General features: G+C 32.2%; 1 protein-coding gene across 1 annotated transcript; it reads right to left on the bottom strand.

Annotated features, from left to right (window-relative positions):
- Nucleotides 1–1,361: 1,361 nt before the first annotated feature.
- Nucleotides 1,362–1,955, bottom strand: LOC122310262 (putative calcium-binding protein CML19). Its single transcript, XM_043124146.1, has one exon. The coding sequence runs from the start codon at nt 1,953–1,955 to the stop codon at nt 1,362–1,364; it is 594 nt and encodes a 197-aa protein (XP_042980080.1).
- Between the last annotated feature and the right edge of the window lie 17,490 nt (nt 1,956–19,445).

Below are 19,445 nucleotides of genomic sequence, written 5' to 3'. Positions count from 1 at the left end.
TTTAAAATCAGCTTGATATCTTTTAAAACACGCCATCAAGATTCGGCACGTAAAACGAGGCTCATAATTATAGAAGAAAGAATGAGCAGGTTATTACAATAGTACTCAGCCCAAAGAAAATTTTGTTCTATTCCGTCCTTTAAAATATTTTAATCAAGTGGATTTTGATTAAAATACTTAATGTTAAGTTAAAAAAATAATGTGAATCATTGCCATTGTTCAATGTATCAGTTCGGTTGTCAAGATTTAAATAAAAATATCATGGTGACTTGAACCAATGCATTCTTATTGAGGATAGGAGTCTTAATCGTTTGCCAACCAAACAAAAGGTTGTTTCCTTTGGCGAATTAGAAACATTTTCCAAGTATTCACTAATATTTAATGAGTTGTGACTTATCATAAGTACCATTTCAATTATTAGTTGTGATTTTCATAAGTACAATTTCATTTATTTAAGTTGTAACTTTTTACACGTGTTATTTAATTCCAATCATGATTTTTCATTTTCTATAAATAGCAAACCTCATCCACAAATTTATTCACTCTAAATTCTTCACAAAAATTATAGAAACACTTCCTCCTTGTTTTGTCTTTCTTTCTTTATAGGCTTTCGCTATTTTATATCAAATTTCAGGATCTCCTTTTGTATCCACCAACAATTAGATTAATGGGAACCAATGTTGTTTTATCATGGGAGTAGACGGTAAGAAGTCTTGTGCATGTTTAAATTTGAAGGCATTCATCATAACATGCCTCAATACCAGATTCTCTCTTTCTAATTTATCCTTGTTATTTTAAATATTCTCTAGTTTAAAAAGTATTTGGACGTATTCCATTTATTATCCAAAATATTTCCAATATATGGCTGTGTGAGCACCGCGACAACACTACTCCACGCATTGTCTTGGTTACACTCAGTGGAATATATGACCTCATATATGCAGAGTTTTCTGTATATGTTCTTTTTCTGTGTGTGCAAAACAATATTGTTCTGAATTTGTGTTTGCTTTACAACTTCTGTCTAACTTTTGCGTAAGCGGTTATTAGTGGTGAATATGACATCTGAGTAATGCTAAGAGTTGAGACTATTACGTGGTTGCATTTAGATTGCTTATTTTGGCTAGCGAGTGTTGCTCAATATCTTGAAATAAGCGAAAAAATGAGAGAGAATCCATAAAGAATAGTGCTAATGAAACAGTTTATGAATGAGTTCAAACCAACATAATCAAATTGTATATGATATATATTACAACACTGATCGAAGAAAATCTCATCAATCAAAATGTACGGAAGGAAAGAATCCATAAAAAAAACATGAAGAGGAAAGGAGAAATATTCTTGCTGACGTTATATTGGGTCGATCAATGCATCATAATTCTGAACTGTTCAAAGCTGAGAACTCCATCTCCATTGAGATTAAACTTTCGGATCATAGCTTTACAATCCTCAACGGACTTGGAATCGCCGAGTTGACTCAGCATTCTCTTCATGCTTGTGGGGGTGATGCAACCGGTCCCCTCCATCTCATACATAGCAAAAGCCTCTTTGAGCGTGTCATTCTCTTCCTCTTCCCCGCTTGTCTCCATTAGCTTTTGGAATTCCTCGAAGTCCAGCAGCCCATCCCCATTCAAGTCACACGACTTCACGGTTTCTTCCGCCTCATCCACGGACACAGTGCCCCCCACTGTGGTCACGCAGCCTTGCAACTCGGCAGGAGATATTTTACCATCTCCATCCACGTCCAAGTAATCGAACACCCTTTGGAGCTCGCTGCAGAATTTGCTCATCATCTCCGAATCAGAACCCGAAAGAGAACGCTGCTTTTCAGTACTCTTTCTCGAAGACAGTTTGCGACGTAATCTTCCCAGAGCTGATTTCGGAGATGTCACACTATTAGGCTTCTCATCAATAAGAGGAGGAGGAGAAGAAGATGCATCGTGTTTAGCTTTGATCATGACGAAGATTGAAATGCCAACTGTTAATACTATAGAACAAACAACTCTCGACTGCTTGAACTCAGACACCTTTCGAAATTCAGTTGAATGAAAGTAAGTTGGCTCCTTGTCCTAGTATATATAGGCAGAACATGGGAGGAAGTTGGAAACGACAGTCAAAGCTTTAAATTAAGAGTAATGCTACATACAGTCGTGGAATTGCAAACGCCGCGCAATTGCTTTGAAAAAGAGTGGGGTCCACGATTAAAAAGTTAGTTTTTTTTTCATGTGGGTCTCATATTAATTCATTTTTTTCAAAGTAACTGCACGCCACTTGCACAACCACGACTGTAAATATTATTTCTCTTAAATTAATAAAGCACAAGATAAACGAAAAGTTGTGTAACAGACGTGGGTGGATTGATATTCGTACATATTGAGATGGACACGCTTTTGAGCTCACTACCTATCTCATTAGTTGTTGGACTGCATACTGCCAGTTGGAACTTTTTATTCAACGGCGACAGCGCGTGTGGCAAGTTTTCTGCTTCCGTAGGCAAGGATGACGGGTGGGGTCCTTTCTTTTTCCTTCTGGATATTTGTGAAATTTTCTCATGGATTTTATTATATACAAGTAGAAAAAAATATAGTTGCAAGCACAATTGTGCACTAATCTGTACACCAATATGATGTGATTGATCAAAAAGTAGATTTTATTGAAAACAGTGTTAATTTAAATTTTAAGTATGAATAAATCAGTATTGGTACACAGATTAGTGTGCAACTGTGCTTATATGTAGCAAAACTCATACAAGTATAGTCGCGTATTAATCTGTATATTAATACTGATTCATTCATACTTAAAATTTAAATTAACATTGTTTTCAATAAAATCTATTTTTTAACCAATCACATCATATTAGTGTACAGATTAATGCATAATTATACTTGCAACTATATTTTTCCTTTTCTCATTGTCTCTTCATTCTTTATCTTTCATTTGACTATTTGGGGACCTTCTGATCTCTGAGCATGCAGTATCTCATTAAAAAAAATTATTTATTACTCCAAGTTTTTTTTTGTTTTCTTTTTTACGTGATATTAAATAATTTAAAATATAATAAATAATTTCTTAATCATTTGATATAATTGCATAAAAGTGATTATTAAAAAAATGATAAATGTTATTAATTTTCTTGTTTACTGTTTTGCCTTCTTAGTCAAGAAAAATTCAATTGTAATAATTGATTCAGTTCAACCATTTAAAATTGGTATAAAAATATTAAAATTATTTAAAAATTAGTCATGACAAGAATTTATATCAATAGTAATATAGTTAACGTGTCAATAAATAAACTCTTCACTGGATTTCATAACGCCTCAGCTTGTACAACAAAATCTCGGCAAAATATAGCTTTCACGTACGTTGTTAAGTATCATCTTCGTACAAAGGTATCTCTTCTTTGTTGGGAAAGAGGACAAAAATGGTGAAGTGGGTTCAATTTTACCACTAGACGAAGTTAATAATATAATAAAAATAATTAAATTTATCTTTTTTTATTAGTTTAAATTTTTAAAATAAATTGTAATTTCATACGATATTAGAATAAGTCTTGAGTTAGAACCTAGACTTTACGGTTAATTTTTTTTTAATTAAATATTTTATGTGTTAGGCCTACTATTGAAAGGGAGTCTGGTCCAAAAAATAGACTATTGAGAATATAAACTTTTGGAATAATTCAAAATTTCACACGTAAGCATGAGATATGAAACAATGCACAAATCACACATTGAGCGCATTTGGACACTTGAAGAATCTTATAATTTTTTAAATAGTTGTGATATAATTTGGGTGAATAGACTTTATTGAATTTTAGAAAAGGAGAAAAAACAAAAGTTGAATAAAAATATTAAAAAATTAAAAAATTATTTTATTATAATTTTTTATTTTTATTTTTATTTTGAAGTTTATAAAATTATATTATTTTTTGTGTTTGAATAATAAAAAATTAGATGAAAAAATTAAAAATTATTTTGTTTTTGAGTGATGTAGGTACCCAATATGCCATAACATCATAGATCTAATGGCCTCTTAAGACAAATCAACATTCCATATATCCAAGCATGGTACTGGCAATATTTCAGTCAGTATGCCACATCAAGTTAATTCTATAGAAAATGCTACTTAGCCCTCTTAATATTACTGTCCAAAATTATCGTCTAAATATTTTGATTTTTTTTACTTAATATTTAAGGAAATGATTATTTGTAAGATTGTATATTATTTTAATGATTTAGGATGTTAAAGAATACGTAGAAATAATATTAAAAAAAAAAACTACAAATCTATACTAGTGGTATGCCCAGCAATAAACCTTGGGCGACCCGCTAGCACCATCCTCATTCTATTACATTAGAGCTCATATCCTCTTATCAACTAATATTTGTGTGCGTGCATGGAGCAATCATATCCAATCAAGAGCTTTCTCCCAATATTTTGAATAGCGTACCGGATGTCGTACTGGTCAATGCACTAGAACGAAATATTTCGGTACCGGTACCATTTCGTGTACCGTTTCGGGATAGTCGATATATAAATAAATTATATATATAAATATATATATCTATATATAAATTATATTTCAAAATAATCATCTATATATGAATAAATTATACATGAATACATATGTATATATAAATTGTAAATAGTCTGATATGAATTGGGATCAAAAAATAAGATTATAACTTAAAAAAATGAAAAAAAAAAGCATAAAAGGCCGAAATACCGAAATACCTGCCGGTACAGGCCGAAATACAGGCCAGTATGGCCGGTATTTCGGCCGGTACGAAACAGGTACCTTACCTATACCAGCCGTACCAGCTGGTACGGTACGCTAACAAAAACACTGCTTTCTCCCCGTTCTTTGACTCCTCTTGGCACTGGAGTACAGGTTCTATCAACTTGTGTAATTGCATCGGGAGCTTCTAATTTTAACAATGTTTCATAACATAATATTAACTTGAGAAATCAAGTGGAAATGATATTTACATCCCCTACTGGACTGGGCTTAAATTATCCCAAGAGGGAGCGCAGTCGGCCCACAAGTCAGAGAAATGAGAAGGAGGCCCAGGGCCTGCTCGAGAAGAAAATATACTTGGAATGATGGGACACCAACATATCTAACATCGCCCTACACACGCACATAGTGGCAGGATCACATCGCACTTAAGGATAGATATGGAATGCAGACAGAGATCACGGTAAGGCCCCCTGTCCCTGACAGAGTGTACAGCATAGCAGGTTGCCTCACTCACCAACCTGTCACGAGGATGCAGCCCAGGGAGGCTACACCATATTAAAGGCGACAACATGGTGTCCTGTACGAAAGACAAGCACCTCTGACATGGGATAAAGAGGACCCCCCAACATGCAGCTCGCATATTGAGATTCTCTCCAAGGAGCATAAAACTGACTTAGGCATTGAAGGTGTTTCATCAACCTTGAACCCTCATCTTCCTTGTATTGCAGGTGGTCGAGCTTGGCACCGACGTGTGAAACACAAGACGTTTATGAAGGTTGTACACTTGAGAAGCATATATAGGCTAAGGTTTACAATGAGTCTTATATGCCAATATATAGACTGATGCATTGTAATCTATTCTCAAAAGAGTGATAAACAATATTTTCCTTAAACAAAATCTCTCCATCTCATTTCATATGCCAACATAGTGATATCAAGAGCAAGGTTCAAATCAAAAAGTGGCTGGGCACGAAATTTTGTAGCGGGAAAATAAGTCCCAAAGACAACAATAATGGCAAATACAAGCAATCAAAATATAGGAGCCCAAAAACCATCATTTCCTCTTTTCAATAGAGAAAATTATGACTTTTAGTATGTGAAGATGGGAATTATTTTTCTTTCATATGATTTTTGGGAAAATGTAGAAAATGAGTATGAAGAACCAATAGATACAACAATTGACAAATGTTAAAAGAACAATTGAAGGAGCATAGGAAGAAAGATGTAAAAGCCTTAACCTTCATTCAACAAGGTGTTGCCGAGACAATCTTCCTAAGGATTATCAATGCAATCAAGGTAGAGGAGATTTGAGAGATTATTCAAAAGGAGTATAGAGGCACATTGAAGATAAGAACTATAGAAATTCAATCTTTGAGAAGAAATTTTGAAAATATGAAGATGAAAGAAATGGAGTTGTTGAAAAACTATTTTTCTAGACTTATGGAAGTTGTGAATCAAATGAAGATATATGGAGAAAATATTTCGGATAAAAAATTTGTTGAGAAAATATTAATTTGTTTGCTAGAGAAGTTTGATCACATTTTTGTCATCATTGAAGAAACTAAAGAAACTGACAAGTTAAGTATCGATGAGTCGATGGGTTCAATTAAAACATTTGAGCAAAAGTTGAGTAGGCTCTCTGAAAATTTAATTAAAAGTGCCTTCCAATCAAAAATCAATGTTAATTCAAAGTCAAGAAAGAGTCTCATTTAAGAGTGAGTCATCTAGAGGTGGAAGACATGGAAGAGGAAGATGAAGAAGCAAGTTTGAGAGAAGTGGAAAGGTGGAGTCCACTTAACAAAAATGTGAAATTTGTAAAAGAAGTAGTCGTGTTGATAAAGATTGTTGGTTATGGGGAAAACCTCAATGCCACAATTCTAAAAAGTTTGAGCATATTTAAAAAGATTGTTGTTTAAAAAACAATGAGCAAGCAAATTTTTCCGAATAACAAGAAAGTGAAGCAAACTTGTTTAATGCTTGTCAAGCAGTACTGGAACAAAAGAATGACTTGTAGTTTCTTGATAATGAGTGTAGCAATCACATGACCGTAGATGAAAGTATTTTTGTGGAGATTGATACTTTCTCAAATTTCCAAGATAAGTTAGGAAATGGTTCCTTAATCTAAACAAAAGGAAAATGTATAATTACTCTAGAGACAAAAGTGCGGAACAAAGTACATTCGGAACGTATTGCTAGTTCACGATTTGGAGCAAAACTTATTAACTATTGGGCAAGATTTATGATAAAAGGAGGGAGAATACAAGTTGTAGCAACAATCAAGATGGAGAATAATAGAAGTTTTCCTTTCACTTTCTCGTATTAAAAAAATATGGCCTTTAAATAAATATGTGGTTGATGAGTAATGACTTTGGCATAGAAGACTTGGGCACTTGAATTTTCAATGTTTGAGGACTCTTCAACAAAAGAACATGATGTATGATTTGCCAACTATACAAGAACTACAAGAGGTTTATGAAGGTTGTACACTTGACAAGCATCACTGAGAGTCATTTCTCAAGGAGAAAGTATGGAGAGCCAAAGTACCATTGGAGATTGTCCATACTGATGTGTGCGGGCATATGTGAATACCAACTCATAGAGGTAACAAATATTTTATAATTTTCATTGATGATTTTATAAGAATGACATGAGTGTATTTCTTGAAGAAAAAGTAAGATGTTTTCTCAATTTTCAAAAAATTTCAAAAATTTGTTGAGAGACAAAGTGGATACTTTATAAAAGTGTTGAGAAGTGATAGAGCTGGTGAGTATAACTCAGATGAATTTGAGAAGTTTTGTGAAGATATTGGCATGGAGATACAATTAATAGTTGGATACACTCCATAACAAAATGGAGTAGCGGAACGAAATAATAGAACCATTGTTTAGATGGCGAAATCTATGCTTCATGAGAAGGTGTTACCCAAGTCCTTTTGGGGTGAAGCGGTATATACAGTGGTTTATTTTATGAATAGGTGTCCAATAAAGACAATAGAAAATAAAACTTCATTTGAGGTCTGGTATGGAAGAAAACCATCTTTGAATCAATTGAAGGTATTTGGTTCTATTTTTTGTGCTCATGTTCCAAAAGAAGTAAGGCACAAGCTTGATGAAAGTAGTGAAAAATGCATCTTTGTGAGTTATAGCTCAAAATCAATGGGCTTAGACTCTTTAGTTTGAAGTAGGGGTGTAACTGGTCCGATTCGGTCTGATTTTGGACAAAATTTACAACCGAACCGGTTTGTACTGATTTTGTATTTTTCAAAACCGATTACGCATCAGTTACCCTCCCAAACTGGTACTCCGGTTTTCCGGGTTTCCTGTCAAGTTCAGTATGGTTTCTCGGTTTTAATGTTCTATATTACATATTATATTATATAATATATTATAGTATATTATAATATATATTATAATTATATTATAGACTATAATGATATAATATAATATATAATATAATGATATATTATAGTATATTATAATATATAGTGATATAGTATTAGTATAACTATTAATATGCACTATATAATATTAGTATAACTATTAATACAATAAACAAAATTATATAAGATTTTAAAATTTAATATTATATTAATTAGTAATTTATCATATAATACAAAACTATTTTATATATAGTTATATATTATATGCAATAGAAAAAATTAATATATATATATAAACCTGTCCAGTTCGGTTTAAAAAAAAAAAGGAACTGGACCGATTTTGACTGGTTTTAAGAAAAATAAAACCGGTACCAAACCAAACCAAACTAAACTCGGGACCAGATCGATCCCACCGGTTTGGTCTGGTCCTATCCGATTTACCAATTTACCAGTTTTTTTTTTTTTTTTTTACACCCTTAGTTTGAAGAAAAATGAATTGATTATTTGTAGAGATATGCTTTTTAATGGGAAGGCCTCTTGAAATTTGAAAGAAAAGAAAGTTCAAGATCAAGTTACTATCTTCAATGGAGAACTTGAGAATCCAAAAGATGAAGTTGAAAATGTTCTTGAAGCTCCACAAGAGATACCTCCTATTGCTAGTTCAAAATCATCTCCATCTTCTCCATCAAGCTCAAATTCCTCTTCTGCAAGTTAAACTCCAAAAAGAATGAGAAGACTTAGTGATATATAGGCAAGTTGTAATTTTTGTATTGTTGAACTGGAGTGTTTTAAAGATGCAAATAAAGAATATTAAGCATTGAAAATATCCATAGAAGAAGAGATATATATGATTGAAAAGACTTAAGAGTTGGTAGAAAGGCCAAAAGACAAATATGTGATTGGTGTGAAGTGGACTATCAGAACAAAATTTAAGTAAGATGGTTCCATTCAAAAGAATAAAGCAAGAATTATAGTAAAAGGGTATAGTCAACAACTCGAAATTGATTTCCAAGAAACATTTAGACTAGTGGCTCGGCTTGATACTATTAGCGCCCTTATTGCTTTGGTGGCTCAAAAAGGTTGGTTCTTGTATCAACTTGAGGTAAAATCAGCTTTTCCTAAATAGATTTTTAAAAGTGAAAGTTTATGTAGAGCAACTACAAGGCTTTGTAGTAAAAGGAGAAGAGAAGAATGTGTACAAGTTGAATAAGGCTTTGTATGGCCTAAAAACAAGCACCCCGAGTATGGTATAGTGAGATTGTTACTTACTTCAATGAAAAACGCTTTGAAAGAGGCAAAAGTGAGCCAACATTGTATGTCAAGACATAAGGTACAACCGGTATTCTGATTGTCTCTCTTTGTGTTGATGATTTGGTGTTTACCGATAGTGATGAAAAGATGATTAACGATTTAGAATTGGAGATAATGAAGAAATATAAAATGAATGATTTGGGTTTATTGAATTACTTCTTGGGCATTGAAATTTATCAAAAAGAAGAATATATTTTTATATGCTAAAAGAAGTATGCAAAAACTCTACACCCCTAAACCTGTGTAATCTAAAAGGACCTTATGTTTCTTTTTGGATATCTATTTTTAGGGAAAGTCTACACGTTGGAAACATAGGATTGAAGTTTAATAGCTTTCATATTTTGAGTTAGGGTTAGTTTATTTTTTCTAATTCCATGAATACTGTTTCTTTTAATATATAACATTCCCTTTACAAGAGTGTTGATTTTGTTGTTTAATTTCTACAAGCCTGGATAATATGTCAGTCTATATCAAATCTTCAATGTTTGCCTGCACACTGAAATGAGATGATCTCATTCTTGTTAAAACTGTTTATTTACTTTGAAATCATATATTCCCTGATTTCTAATTAACCATGTCCATACTTATTCAGGGTTGCAATTACAAATGGGCAGCTTAACCTAGGAACCAGACAAGTATATTAAATGAGTACACCTTTCAAATTCCTCTGAAAGTTATAAACAATCAACAGAATTTTCATGCAGATGTTTCCCATGCTTTACATCTATTATGATGTTTATGGAAATTAGTTGCTATGGGACAGTTGTGAAATTTTTCAAGTGTGTGAAATCATACCAAGTAATATAATGATAAGAAACATGTCAAACCCACGAGAACTATTTACTTATTAACGATTGAAATTATTCTAATTCTAAGTTATTTGAAAATCAAGAAAAATTGTGGATTTTGAATTAGAAAATCAGCAACAAATTAAATTAAATCGACAACTAAAGAATTGATCAAACACTTAAAAAAAAGAAGATTTTACCCAAAAAGAAAAAACTAAGGCATCCGACTCACCTAATCAATCCAATCTCAAATCCTAACCATACAATCAATTAATTTTCATCCTATTTGACTGCCAAATATTCTAATTTATCTAAGACCCTCTCTCGAGTAGAATTAAAACTACTCAACATACGATAACCTGTGATATATCTATGCAAATTTAAAAGCATTTGAGTACCTTAATATTAATAATATTTCACATAAAAGTTGCACAAATCACGTTGACACATTCCTGTTTTTCGTTGAATTCATGGCATACATCATACGAATCTAAACTACATGCATCATCTCTCAAATTAATATGCACAACCAATCATTCAACTACTAGCCAAATAATTAAAGACATTAAACTCAATAATGTATACTCAAAAGGAATGATAAAATTATGATCACAACGAAATAAGATTTGGGATTGTCATGGAGAGACTACATCGTAGCCTTTGTAAAAGAAATTAGTTCATAATCTAATCAAAATAAATCATAATAATTATGGAATTCATAATGAGAATTATACAAAGAGAAGATTAAAGAGTTAAGAAGGAAACTCTATGTAGATCGAGAATCTCTATCATTGATAAACTCTAATTCTATAAATTTTCGACCTCCTTCTTGAAGTGTTGTTTTCTCTCTGAAGATATTCATTTTTGGCTCTAGCTTAAACATGAAAGTTGGAGAGTTTTCTCTTGGCTTTCTATAGACATCAAAATTACTCTTATTGGAGTTGTTTAGAAAAGGTTATCATCCAAATACCGAAGGGTATTTTAGAAATTTCGAGAAATGAACATTTCCTATTCTCTTGATGACTCCTTCAATTTCCTTGACTCCTTCAATTTATTTATTTCTATACAAACATAAATAAAATAAATAAAAACTCTAATAAATAAGAAAATTAAACACAAACTAGTATAAAATTAAGAATAAAAGTATGACAAAACTTACATTGAAATTAAGCACATCAAACACCCATAAACTTAAGATTTGCTAGTCCTAGAGCAAAAAGAAAAGAGAAAAGAAAAATTAAACAAATAAAATAAGTTGATTTTTCATAATGATTGCCTCATGGATTGCATAAAGAAATTGATTTAAGGAAAGTTTAAACATTTAATAAGTTTTTAGATTAATTCAAGAGCATGCTTAGGCTACAAGAAAACCTTTGAGTGTGTGTGTGAGTAACCATTCTCAACTTGTTACTTTATTAACTCGGATCAATTTATACAAACTCGATTGAATTATGATTAATCTCTATGAGGATGAGATTCTCGAACTTCATATGCCTATTTTTCAAATCAACTCTCCACTTGTAGTAGTACAAACACACTACCAAAGATCAAAATGTCTTAATAAAAGTTTGTAATATTCGGCATAAGGTGAAGGCAAAAGAAAAAATTGGTATGGAATTCAAAACAAGAAAGTTCAACACAAGCTTCACCAATGAAGAGAGAGACAAAGTTTTACATTTACTTCCTAGAGCAACTTATGAGCAATTTATTCATCTCTTTTTTTTTTTTTCCTTTTTTTTTTTATTCCACAACCCCCAAACTTTTTATTTCTTTTTTTTGTAATTCAGGTTGTATTATTTGTATTTTTTTATTTTTTTATTATTTTTTTATGATAGAATAACAAAACTTGTTCTTGCTCTTTTAACACTTTAACAAACTTGTTCTCTTCTCCAATGAATAAGCAAGTAACAAATTTTCTTGAAAATGTAGGATAATTATTTATAGGTTAAAATGTGTGGTAAATGCGAGTTAATGAAAGAAAAATGGCCAATGTATTTAAAGCTCAAAGGGGTGACTAGAGATAGATAATTATGGTAGGGTAGTAAAGCTCAAACATTCCAAAGATGGCCTAGATCATTTCTCTAGTGGTGTGCTGCCTAGGATTTTGTCTCAAAAGATTATCAAATAAGTTCTAGAGTTCAGTGAGATCTTAGAAAATATCTAATTCTCATAAATATACTCTTAGCCAACAAAGCAGCTTATTGATTATGGTATTGTGCAAAAGTGTTCAAAGGAATTTAAATAACCCAAGCTAACACAATGCATGCCGAAACTCATCCATCTCGTTGAGTTGTAATATCCTCTTCTCACCTGCTGCCTCCATGTCAGAATTAAGAGTCTTAATAGCCCAATAACTTTTGTGTTCCAACTCCACCGGTAAGTGACATGCCTTCCTGAAAACTAGATGATAGGGTGACATACCAATTGAAGTTTTGAAGGTTGTCCAGTATGCCCATAGTGTATCGTCTAACTTTTTGGACCAATTTTTCTTTGAGTTGTTCATGGTTTTCTCCAATATTCGTTTCAGCTCTCGGTTGGAAATTTCTACTTATCCACTAGTTTGAGGATGGTATGAAGTGGCAACCTTGTGTGTTACACCATATTTGCTCAAAAGTGCCTCAAATTGCTAGTTGCAAAAATATTTTCCCCCATCACACATGTAGGAATTTGTAGTGATAAAGCCAGGGAAAAGTAGACAACTAAATTAAGAAATATCAATGAATCATAAGTGGAAGGCAGTTCCAATCCTCTTATTGTTTGGTCAATGATAAAATTGTTCAGAAAAAATTTTAGTGAGACACTGTATATGAATGTTGTAGTCTTTCATAGCCTAGTTGAGATCTTTCGGCTCTCACCATAACGCTTGGTCTAATATATAGACAAAAAAAAATTGAAAATATTTCCTTTATTACACATAATATATTGATGGTTCTGAAAGTTTAAATGGCAGGGTTAGCTATTTTTCTGGACCTAGCTACTTAGAGCTTAACTTCATCAAGTGTATGGATGCAATTCGCAATTTAATCCATTCAAATATATATATTTATATATATACAAATTAAAAGGATCATATGGAAAACTCTCTCTCTCTCTCTCTCTCTCTCTCTCTCTCTCTCTCTCTCTCTCTCTCTCTCTCTCTCTCTCTCTCTCTCTCTCTCTCTCTCTCTCTCTCTCTCTCCCCCCCCCCCCTCCTCTCCTCTCCTCTCCTCTCCTCCAGTAACAAAGAGCTATAGAGTGAGGTCATTTTTAAATCATGTATATCCTCATTTTGACCATATGGCATCTCTCTGCGTCTCTAGTAACACATGCACAAATACATAGATTAGGTCATGTCTAAAGCATCTATGTAATTAGCTCTATAAGTAGTTCAACCTCTCCATGTAATATTACACATCTATGTAAGACTGTTTCTTTCTACTGTATATTGTGCTTGGGGTATGTTGTTGGTTTTTAAACTTAAAAATGATTAAAATATTTAATGTTAAGTAAAAAAATAATTTGAACCATTGTCATTGTTCAATGTATCGATTTAGTTGTCAAGATTTAAATAAAAATGTGTCATGGTGACTTGAACCAATACATGCCTCTTGGGGATAGAGCCTTCACCGCTTGCTAACCAAACAAAGGGTTGTACTCTTTAGTGAATTAGAAACATTTTCAATGTATTCTCTAATATTTGATAAGTTGTGACTTCTCATAAGCACCATTTCATTTATTAGTTGTGACTTTTCACAAATACCAGTTCATTTATATAAGTTGTGACTCTTCACAAATATCATTTCATTCCAGTTGTAACTTTCACAAGTGCCCATTCATTCTCTATAAATAAGGAACCTCACCCAAAAATTCATTCACTCCAAATTCTCTACAAAAATTAGTGAAACACTTCCTCATTCTTTTGTCTTTCTTTCCTTGGGTTTTGGTTACTTTATGTCGGGTTTGAGGATCTCCTTTTGTGTGCATTAACAAGGAGATTAATAGGAATCAACATTATTGTATCTTAGGAGTAAACTGTCAAGAAGCCTGTGAATGTTTAAATTTGGAAATGGCGGAATCTACACTAAGGAAAGCATTCATCACAACGTGCCTCAATATTGAGTTCTCTCTTTCTAGTTTGTTCTTGTTATTTTACATATTCTCTATTTTAAAAAGCATTTGCACATATATCATTTATTATCCAAAATATTCCCAACAATCTTAGAGTAGATATTCCCTTTGTTAAACTAGAAGTGTGTTTTAATTGATTAGTTGTTACCATGACTTCAAACAAACCAATTGCACCAAAGAAATTTGGAGGAGTCAATTTTAAGCATTGGTAAAATAAAAAATAAAAATCTTTCTTACAATGTTTGGATTATATTTTATTATTGAAAATGGCCCTCCTTTTAATGATATTTACATGAGCCCGCACGTACTTTTGAATTGAAAACCTATGTAGAAAAAGATAATTTGTGTAGATGTAGGATTATAAATCATTTAACTGACACACTTTTTGATGTTTACCTACACATTAAATCTACCAAAGAGATTTGGAATGCTCTTGATAAGAAATATGGTGTACAAGATACCGGAATGGATAAGTACACTGCAAGCCAATTTCTTGGCTTTAAGATACAGGATGATTCCAAAATTGTGGTAGAGCAAGCTCATGAATTAACCATCATTTACCATGAATTGGGCTAGTGGGGAATGGATGTTACCAAGCATCTCCAAGTTGCTCATACAATAGACAAATTGCATCATTCCTTGATGAGTTTTGGACTATCTCTTAAATATAAAACTCCTCGTTTGTTTTCAGAGATGAGATAAAATGAGATGAGATAAGATAAAATCTTTTGAAATATGTTGAGATGAGATGAGATGAAATTAGATTAGATGAAATATATGTTTGTTTTTAGAGATGAGATGAGATAAAATTTTTTGAGATATGTTGAGATGAGATGAGATAAGATGAGATTAGATGAAATATGTGTTTGTTTTTAGAGATGAGATGAGATTAGTTTGACTTTTTTATAGTTAGTAATATGATGGGACCCACAAGTACTTGTAGTACTTTTTATAATATTTTATTTATTTACCAATGCTGCAATTTTTTATTTTTATTTTTCTACTTCTTTTTATTATTTTTTTTTTTGCTGCTTCCTTTGTTTATTTATTTACCAATGGTGTATTTTTTTTCATTGATTCCTTTTTTTTTTAACTGAGAGAAACCATTTGGTCTTTTTTTTTTTTTTTGCTTCATTTGTTTATTTATTTACCAATGATGCATTTTTTTTTTTTTTTTGCTGCTTCCTTTTTATTAACCATTTGGTCAATTTTTTTTTCTGGTTATTTTGTTTATTTATTTACCAATGGTGATTATTTATGACCATGAAAACCTTGATCTCCGCAATTAAAATCCAAGAATAACACTTGAACAATGATCCCAGCCCACCATTGGTTCCTAATTTTAAGTCTAAAGCAAATATTGTAGAAGGCCATAGAACACATAAGAACCCATTTTCACCATAAGTCCAAATTCAATAAGAGTAAAACTAGTTATGGGAATAATTTGAAACCAAAGTCTTGTACTAACAAGGATAATAAGAGATCAATTTGTTTTAACTGTAACAAACCGGGTCATTTGGCCAAAAATTGTCGCTATAAGAAGAAGAAAAATCAAGGCAACAAACAACCAAGATTGCCTAACCCACAGGCTCATATGATGCTTTTCGAGATCTACTTCATTAAAACTAATAAACGGTATGTAACGATTAGTCTCCAAGTTTATTTGGCTTGTAGTGCTAATGATTGGATAGTATACACAGGAACCAATATACATGTCATTTCTAACTGCATTATTTTTTCAACATATCAGGATACAGGCAGCATGAAAGTAATGATGGGTAGCTCCACCTCTGCACAAGTATTTGGAGTAAAAAAAATTGAACTCAAACTAACTTTTGGAAATACTCTTCCACTAGAAGAAGTGTTTTACATGCTAGAGCGAGAATGAACCTTAGTAGTGGATCTTTACTTAGTAGGGCGAGCTACACATTGCTATTTCAATCAAATAAAGTTATTGTATCTAAATATGGGTTATCTGTGGGGAAAGGTTACGTGAGTGATGGTTTTTTTGTAATAAATGTTCAAAATAATGCAATAGACAAGTTTGACTCTAATAATAAATTTGCATTTTCTACATGTTCCTCTTCAATATGGCATGCTATATTAGGCCATATTAATTATCATAATCTTAAAAGAATGATGGATTTAGAGATTATTCCTAAATTTCTTGTTGATTCATCACTACTTGAGTTAATTCATAGTGACGGTTGCTATTTAAATGTTGTCTTTTCTAAAGGTGGTAATAAATACTTCATTACTTTTATAGATGACATGTCCAATTTTTGTTATGTTTACTTGATGAAAACAAAAGATGAATATTTTAATAAATTTGTCATCTATATCTAAAACTAAAGTTGAAAACCAATGGAAGAGAAAGATTCAGATTATCGGGTCTGATAGAGGAGGTGAGTACTCCTTTAATCAATTGGTTCAATATTGTGCAAAGAATGGTATTATACATGAGGAAACCACTTCATATTCTCCTCAATTCGATGATTTTGCTTAAAGAAAAAAATATCTAAAACTGAAGTTGAAAACCAATAGGAGAGAAAGATTAAGATTATCAGGTCTAATAGAGGAGGTGAGTACTCCTTTAATCAATTAGTTCAATATTGTGAAGAGAATGGTATTATACATGAGGAAACCACTTCATATTCTTCTCAATTCGATGATTTTGCTGAAAGAAAAAATAGAACCTTGTTAGATATGATCTAATGCATGCTCTCTCGTTCCAGTATACCTGAGCAATGGCAGGAGAAACAATACTTACATATAGTTTTATCTTGAATAGAGTACCATTTAAGGGGTCTAACAAGACACTGTATGAACTCTGGAAGGGTAGAATACCCAATATTATTTTCTTTAGAGTTTGGGGTTGTCTTGCAAAGGTTAATGTTCCAAAAATTAAGAAAATGAAACTAGGTTCCAACACAGTTGATGCAATATTCATTAGGTATGCTAGACATAGTTCTACATATAGGTTTTTTTATTATCAAATTAGATGCCCATGGTATGGATCCCAACACCATCATGGAGTCTAGGGATGCAACATTATTTGAATATCTATTTCCTTTCAAAAACAAATTACAAAGGTCTTTATCTACATTAAGTTTTTCTTCTGTTAGTAACCAACCTATCATTTTATCTAATCTTGAGAGTTCATCTAGATTAGAAAATGAACTTGATAGAGAAAAATGAGTGAGAAATGAAAAGGATTTGTGACATGAATTTTATACTTATTTTGTGGAAGAAAATCATTTAACTTTCAAGGATGCCATAATTTCCATTGATTCTGCTTTCTAGAAAGAAGAGGTAAATAATAAGATAGAATCTCTTAAGACTAACGGCTCCTGGAACTTATGTGATCTTCATCCAAAATATAAAAGCATTAGATGTAAATGGATTTTTGAAAAGAAATTGAGTCCTGATGGTACTATTGGTAAATTTAAAACTAGGCTAGTTGCAAAAGGCTAATTTACACAAAGAGAGGGTACCGATTATTTTGATACATATTTTCCTATTACTATAATAACCCACAATTCGTGTTTTAGTTGCTCTACTGCAATCCATTAACTTGAGCTCAACAAATAGATGTAAAGATAGCTTTTCTTAATAGCGATCTAGAAGAAGAAATATACATGGATCAAATAGAGGGTTTTGTGGTTCCAGGCTAGGAAAGAAAAGCTTGTAGACTTATTAAATCTCTCTATGGTTTAAAACAAGCCCCTAAACAATGGCACCTAAAGTTTGATGAAATAATTTTATATTATTATTTCAAGATAAATGAATGTGATAAGTGTTTATAAATGAAAATAGTTGATGGTGCATGTGCAATGCTATGTCTTTAGGTTGATGATATTCTCATCTTTGGTACCAATATAGATATTGTCCTTGATGTTAAAAACCTTTTATCTAAGAACTTTGACATGAAAGACATGGGAGATGCATAGGTAATTCTTGGCATTAAGTTAATGAGATCTTATGATGGTATTAGCATAAACCAATCTCATTATAGACACAACTCTTAAGAAGTTTGAGATATTCGAATACAAACCTGTTAGTACTCCTCTTGATTCTTGTTTGCATTTAAGTAAGAATCTTGGAGATTCCGTGTCACAACTGAGATATTCCCAGATTATTGGTACGTTACTATATATTGATAACTAGACCTAATATTTGCTGTGAGTAGACTTAGCAAATATACTAGTAGGCCTGATGATTCTCATTGTAAGGCATTGGATAGAATTCTTGAGTATTTGAGAGGAACCATGATATATGGTATTCGTTCTTTTGGGTATCCCAAGGTATTAGAAGCATACAATGATGCTAGTTGGATAACGACACAATAGAATATCGTAAGGGAACGAATGGATATATTTTTACTCTTGGTGAAGCAACTGTAACTTAGTGATCTTCCAAGCAAATTATGATTTCATGATCTTCTATGGAGGTTGAATTAATACCCTTGGATACTACCGGACAAGAGCTAGAGTGGATTAAGAATGTATCAGAAATTCAACTAGCTAAAACGCCAATGCTAGTTCTTTCTGTTCCTTGTGACAATCAGACTTTGATAAGTATTTGTAATTATAAATGTGAGGCCCCCAACTCCCACGTATGGACACGTGAAAATTAAGGCGTCAGGATGATGACAACATGGGTCACACACCCCCACGACAAGTGCTAAGTGTGTGCACATGCAACACATGTAAGACAAAAAAATGCAGTGAATAAGTTAAGTCGATCAACTAAGTACCAGAATTTGTTTCAATACAAGTTTGCTTAAATACAAGAGTTTCCAAAGTAATACAATTCTCTGATAAAAATGTAAATAAACAAAAATACAATAACCAACAACGGGACATAAATCTCATCCCACAAGAAAGTGATCCTCAATCACTCATCCGGCAGAGCTACATCCTCAGGCTCTGCATCCTCATCTGCATCAAAATCTACGATACCAAGAAACAGTACCACAGGTAAGTAATCATTCAAACAGCCCATAAGATAAAAATACATTCATGCAACAACAATATGCATGAAACCCCAAAACCTCATTTTCCCAAAAAATGATTATTTTCCAATGCACGCCAAAATCTCATTTGACCAAAAATCCAATCCATTA

This window comes from Carya illinoinensis, chromosome 5 (assembly GCF_018687715.1).
Source record: "Carya illinoinensis cultivar Pawnee chromosome 5, C.illinoinensisPawnee_v1, whole genome shotgun sequence".
Classification (NCBI taxonomy): Eukaryota; Viridiplantae; Streptophyta; class Magnoliopsida; order Fagales; family Juglandaceae; genus Carya; species Carya illinoinensis.
The sequence above is the reverse complement of the archived record's forward strand: the minus strand, read 5'-3'. Positions and strand labels throughout refer to the sequence as shown.